Source organism: Microtus ochrogaster, unplaced genomic scaffold, assembly GCF_000317375.1.
Source record: "Microtus ochrogaster isolate Prairie Vole_2 unplaced genomic scaffold, MicOch1.0 UNK16, whole genome shotgun sequence".
NCBI lineage: Eukaryota > Metazoa > Chordata > Mammalia > Rodentia > Cricetidae > Microtus > Microtus ochrogaster.
Window position 1 is genome coordinate 1,270,268 of NW_004949114.1, and position 6,567 is coordinate 1,276,834.

The following is a 6,567-nucleotide window of genomic DNA, read 5'->3' on the forward strand; positions in this document are numbered from 1 at the left end:
GCTCCGGGCGTCCTCAGTGAAAAGCACCTGTGCTCACGGGCAGAATTCAGGGCAGTGGCCAACATCGGCTACCCCTGAAGGGTCAGTCCTGCAGGACGGCCCTTCTATTGCCCACCTCGGTCTTTTTGTTTCTTGTGGTGGGTTTGTTGTTGTTGTTGGGTTGTTTTTTTTTTTTTTTTGGTGTTTTTTTTTAAATTTTTTTTTGATTTTTTTTTTGTGGTTTTGTTTTCGCTCTCTGTGACAAGGAAGCTTTCTCGCTGCCTCTCCGAGTGCTACAGTACTTGCTTTGATGTCACACTGAACAAACGGACACTGTCTCTTTGTCCTCAGACACAGTTTTTCACGGAGGAGAACAAAGACCGCACGCACATTGGCAATGAAGCACCATACATAGTATGTTCAGGAATGTCACACGCCACGTACATCCGTGTCCCGGGAGAGGGCGGCCGGCTCATCTCACCTCACATCTGCGGGAAGAGAGAAAGAGTGGAGGCTATGACCAAAGACAGGAAACACCAGGGCCACTTGGCGCCACACAACTTACTTCGTAAGACATAAACTTGATATGTAATTTTTTTTAAAAAAATCGAATTTTCCACAGTCAAGAATTGGGACTAGACTGGCTGCATTTTACAGCAGAACCCATGCTCCCATTGCACAGATGGAGAAACTGAGGCATAGAAAGTTTATTTTTGCCCTTTCCCCTCTTTCTTTCTTCCAGCCTAAGGCTCGTGCTCGCTGAAGGTCTAGCAGACATTTTGGGCCATGAAGTAACTGAGAAAACAGATACCACCAGCCACACTGTGTGTGGGTCTGTGGGTCTCTGTGATGAGGCAGACCTATGGTGTGTGTGTGTGTGTGCGTGCGTGCATGCGTGCGCATGCGGCTGTTTTATGGTCCTGGTGAACAAACACTAGCTATTACGAGGGTAGACCCTCCAGATCCAAAAGGAGCCAACACAGCCTCCACTCACAACCTGGAGACGGGTTGCCAGCAGGACACAGGCAGTCATGGGCACACCTGCTCTTACTCGGAGAGGGTCTCTGTCAGCAGCAGGCCCATCAGAGCCATAGGAAACAAGCCCAAGGACTTGCTCGAGGAGACACATGCCCAAAGCAGGCATCCTCAGCCACACTCCTGTGGGAGCCAGGGCTCTCAGACACCCTATCTCTGAGGACTCTCTTGCCCAGAATAACTGTTTGTCTTGGATGCCCCTAAGTCCCATGTGCCAGGAGGAAGGGCTCAGCCAGACAGGCTCCAGTACTCTGGGCCAGACAAGCTGACACTCAGGACAGGCCTGGGAAATGACATGCCTCACCTACATTCCCTACACTTCCGGGGAAAAACTGCCGTCACAGGGTGGGTTTGGAACAAGCATTCCTAAGAGGCTCTACAGCCCTTCGTTACCTAACCTGACTCTTCCAGCTTGGAATACGAGAGTGTTGGCAACCACCATAGGTCCTGACAGTCTTTTTGAAGACAGAATCTACAGGACCAAACAGAAAGGCCCACCAGTGACACCTGTTCTGAATTCCCCTCCTGGTCTCATGCAGATGGACGTCTACAGCCTTTTCCCATGCTGCTACCGGTCACAAGGCCGACTACCAGGTCCACTTTAAGTGCTTCAGAGCCACACAGCCTCTAAGAAGCCTCACCTGTCGCCTGGGAAAGCCTCTCTCCTTTCATCTATCAGTGCAGTGAGCAGCTTCTCCCCAGGTAGCTCCAGCAGAACCAGAGCCCCCCACCCTTCCCGCCACAGGGCACTTGGGTGCCTGATCAATGACCAAGAGAAGGGCAAAGCTGTAGCTGAGAAGAGACCCGGCCCAGCAGCCCCAGAAGCACACAGAGCCTTGAGCCAATCAGGGCCCGTGGAAGCTGATTCATTCCTGTGATTGTGTCCCAGCCCTGCAAGGGAGTCCCCCAGCGCACCCGGCGGGCAGGGCCTACCTGGTCGGCCGCCTTAGGTGGGTTTTAACCTTTTTCTTTTCCGCTTTTTACCTGATTCCCTACGCCTTCCTGTCAAGGAAAGGGCAGGGAAGGTGAGTGGCCTCCTGAGGGCCTGGGGTGGGAAGCCACAGTAATAAATACTAGAGGGTGTTTATCTTGCAGAAAAAAAGCCCAATCCACCCTGGTGCACAGACACTTCCGGGTCTTTCTCTGCACCTGGACTGGCTGAACACTGGAAAGGGACAGGTATGCTGGGCAGGATGAAGGTCAAGACCCTGGGCAGCAGGGCACAGTCTGAAACCAGTGTCTACTGTCTCACCTGAACATGGCGCCCTGCAAGCCAGTCTGGACAGCTGGGAAATCCGGGCCTGCTGCCTCACTCAGTGGAAGCAACTTTCCCATCACTCTGTGATTGACTTGCTACACCTCGTATCCCTCAGGACCCACCCCCCGCAGCAAATAAACAGTGGCGGCCACTCACCTGTCTCCTCCTCCCGATGGTCTGGGTTCAGGTTGGAGGTCGCGCACGCACACTCCAGGTGTTCCTCTAACCTCACCTGGACCTCTTTCAATTTTGGCTTCTTCCTGACATACTCCACTTTGGCCACCTGCCAAGGGAACAAAGCCAGAGTCAACACCATGTGCCCGAGGGGGACCTGCCTGGCTCACCCCAAACTGGGACTCAGATTTCGAACCTCCCCAGGGCATCTTCCTTTTACTCAGGCCTGTTTCCATTCAAAATAAACCCCGATGATGCCAGGCAGGCCTACAGCTGCCATCCCAGCACTCTGGAGCTCAGAAGCTCAGGGCCAGCCTGGGCTACACAGCAAGGGATGTGGTTCAGTTACCAGGTGCTTGCCTGGCATCCACAAAACACCGATTTCCACCCCCAGCACCATATAAACCGAATGAACGTGGTGGCACAAGCCTGTAATCCCAGGACTCAGGATGGATCAGTAGGATCAGGAACTTAAGGTCATCTTTGACAACATAGACGGCTGAGACCGGCCTGGACTACATGAGACTCGTAAGTATCCAAAAGATCTGAAGGGCATCCAGCAAAGAAAGGGTGAACTGGACACAGGATGGCTGAGAACAGTACTTCTCTGGCATCTGTGTTAGTGAAGAAAACGGAACCTCAGCTAGGGACAAGAGCGTGGCTACAAAGCTTGCTGAGGGAGGGGCCTCACTCAGAGAGCCATTTCCCTCTCAACTCAGGGTTGAGGGAGACACAGCAACACAGCAGGTACCAGAAGTTCATACTGGACTCTAGAATCCCCAGCAAATCCTGCCCTGGTCCCAGCCAGAGGCTAACCACAACAGCTTGCCATTCTCAGGGCAATACTCTGTCACATGTGTGTGTCCTGCCACCCCCCACAGACACACACAGATGTGCAAGGTGCACACAGCTCCCAACAGAGGAATGCAGCTCCACACTCCCATACCACGCTCATACAGCAGTCACTCGGCGCACCCCGGCCCATCAGGAGCTGCATCAGGAGGCAGCCTGGGCCACACACCCTCTTCTAGTCCGGCATGAGGTCACACTAGGGAATGCTCCCGGTCACCTCCCTCAGAGCTCAGACACCGGCTCTCATTTAACCCTCCTGGCCAGCCAGTGAGGAGGCAGGATTGTCACCTCCATGGATAGAAAAGAAAATGCAGGCACAGTAAGCCCTCTCCTGAGGTGACCCGGAGAACATGGCGGCTTGTCCCGACCTCTACCGCCTCGAGCGCATGCCATCCTCTCAGCCTTGCATAGAACCAGCGCCAAATCTGCGTCCGCACATCCTACCATACCCCGGGGAAACTGAGGCTGTAATAGTGATGAACCCACCCCGGCTGGCCTACAACACCTATAGAGGTGGCAGCTTCTTGGGCGGTCAATGGTGGGGACAATACCTGGCCCATGCAGAGTGACTGAGAGAGTGTGGGTAGGGGAACATTCTTCACTGCTCTCCTGAGGGCCCTGACACTCAGGAGCCAAGAGAACCAGGCATCCAGGGCAAACAGCTGCTTCAGGGCACCGGGGACCAGACTCTGCTGTGGCTACCACCTTGGCTACATTAATGGTTAACGTGGGTGCAAAGGGTGCCAGGTACCCGGCGGGCGTGTGAAGTAGCGTGGGTGCCTCAGGTGTGAATGCAGTCTGCCAAGTATGAGCTCAGCATGTAGGGCGTGGGGCCAGGGGTCAGGGGCCAAGGGCCAGCCCAGGAGGTTTCGCTGCGTCAATGTGGGAGGGACAGCAACTAGGGACAGTGAGGGCAGGGGCATCTGAGGTGTAATTGAGCTATGCTGTCCGGATACCTACAATCTGACCTGTGAAATGGGGCAGTGCTCACACCCACGCAGGTAGCTCTCGAAAGAAGAGCAAGGTCACCTCAGCAGAGGCACTCAGAAGTCAAGCAGACTATACAGTGCAGCAGGCCTGGACCCCAGCGCTCAAAAGGCTGAGGCAAGAAGATTGCTTCAAGTTCAAGTCCAGTCTGAGCTATACACTGAGATGCAGACCAGCCCAGCTACAGAGCAAGACAATGCATTAAACAAACAAACAAAAGATACAACATTAAAGAATCACTTAGAGATGGGGGAACAGGGCCACCCTACAGGAGCTAGCTTCAACAGAAGTCAGTATTCATACAAGGCTTCTTACTAAAATGAGCCTCCAAGTCCTGTTCAGGAAGTCGGCAAGTCCCCAGAGGCACCGCAAACCCCAGTCCCTAAACTCGGAAATGTGGTCTTATACTCCACCCCAGGGAACAGAAGGGCAACCCCTGTTCCTCCCTTGAAGGGCCCTGGGGTGGGGTTGGGGAGGAGGGAGTTCTCCCAAAGGAAAAAACATCAGCCAGTCCCTAGAGGAGCTGTAGGCAGCGGTGCTGTACCCCTGCCACAGTCTCCAACCTCCAAAGATGTTCACAGTCCTTGGAAATCCAGCAAACCTCAAGACTGCCCAGCTAAGCCTAGGCCTGACCTACACCCTGGCTGCAGGGCAGGTCTAACCTTCCCCTCTGAACCTAGGGGTCCCCTGCATGAGGGGCAACTGATGAGCTGCCCCAGCTGGGGAGCCCCCTTTCTCCCAGACAGTCCCATGTTTACCAGACAAAAACAAACAGAGGTTTATGGGAGCACCTGCCTTGGGAATGTGAAGATTCCAGCCTCTCTGCCACCTCTGTCTGGCCAGGAAACGGCTACATTTTTCCCCCCTCAAGAACATGCTACGAATACTAAATTTTCAAAACTGCCTCCATGAAAGTATAAAAGGAGACGGTAAAGTCCCAGGAGTGCCACTTGCTCCACAAGCAATCCCCAGCTCCCTCAAGTTCAACCCAGATGGTCACCTGGCCAGACCTCTGTCTGCTCAATGCCCCCCCCCCCAGGAGGGCTTGTCCTGACTGCTCCCAAGCCTCAGGACAGTGCTGTCTTTGAGCTGAGACACACAGAGCACAGGCCCTCCAGCAGGCGAGCTGCACGGACCCTATTACGGCCTGTTTTAACAGATGAGAAACCTGAGTGCAGACCAGTGGACAACTGGTCCAGGACCCTCAGCTCTCACCTCTGCTTTCTAATAGCCTGGACTTAAAAAGGCATGAGATCCTGAGGCCATACAATCCCAGAGACCAGGGATCTTCCCAGGCCAACCCTCTAACTTGACCAAGAGGGTATTGTGTTCTGGTTCCCAAAGTGTCCCATGGACATCCACTAAAGTGGGAAGCTGGTGCCAGGCCTCAAAAACAGGGGTACCCCTGTCCCATCTGGCCAAGGACCCACACATAGCAGTTGAAAGGAAGAGACCCCAGATACACACACACACACACACACACACACACACACACACACACACACACCTCTGGGATGTCTTCTGCCATGCCGGTCCAGCCTCCTCAGACCCTAAGCCCCTTCAGAACAAAAGCCAGTCTGACCACCTTCTCTGAAATCTTTGCACGGGCTGCCTAATAGAGCCCAGATGGGACTTTCTCTAGAGCACAGTTCCAGACTCTAGCCAAGTTGGGGGCACAACGAAGCCTGAAGTCTGACCCAGCAGGGCCCTGAGCACAAGACTGAGTAACAAACCTCCCTATACAGCTCAGAAGCCAGGTCAAACAATGGCTCAGAGGTGATGACCTGACCCCTTGGCAGTCCCATGCAATGTAGACAGGAGAGGCCTCACCTCTGTTCAGGCCAAACACCGCAGGTAGCCGCTCCACAAGCCTGGCCTGTGCTCCACCGTGCAGGCCCACAGAGCATCCTTCTCCAGCCTTCACAGCAAGGTCTGGAGAACATGCTAGCTCCTGGGCTTGGGCAGCACATGAGAACAGGCAGGGCAGAGGAGGCCAAAAGGGTGAGGTCCCAGGCTGTTCAGATGTCATCCCTAGGCTACAGAGCGAGTTTAAAGCCAGCCTGAGTACCTTAACTTAGACCCTCTTTCACAATAAAAACTACAAAGACCTGGGGGCATGGCTCAATGGTAGAGCACCTGCCTAGGATCCCCCTCTGAGGGGCTGGAGTGTGGCTCAGTGGTAGAGCCCCTGCCTAGAATCCCCCAGTGAGGGGCTGGGGTGTGGCTCAGTGGTAGAGCACCTGCCTAGAATCCCCCAGTGAGGGGCTGGGGTGTGGCTCAGT

General features: G+C 54.3%; 1 protein-coding gene across 3 annotated transcripts in view; it reads right to left on the reverse strand.

The window, feature by feature from the left end:
- Window positions 1-217: 217 nt before the first annotated feature.
- Pdgfa (platelet derived growth factor subunit A) overlaps window positions 218-6,567 on the reverse strand; it is a 20,744-nt gene continuing 14,394 nt past the window's right edge. For all 3 annotated transcript variants that reach the window (XM_026789300.1, XM_026789301.1, XM_005367089.3), the window contains 2 exons: window positions 2,429-2,555; window positions 218-467 (listed from right to left, as the gene is read on the reverse strand). In XM_026789300.1, the coding sequence (XP_026645101.1) occupies window positions 457-467; window positions 2,429-2,555 (138 nt within the window). In that variant the 3' untranslated portion in view covers window positions 218-456. The remainder of the gene's footprint in view (window positions 468-2,428; window positions 2,556-6,567) is intronic.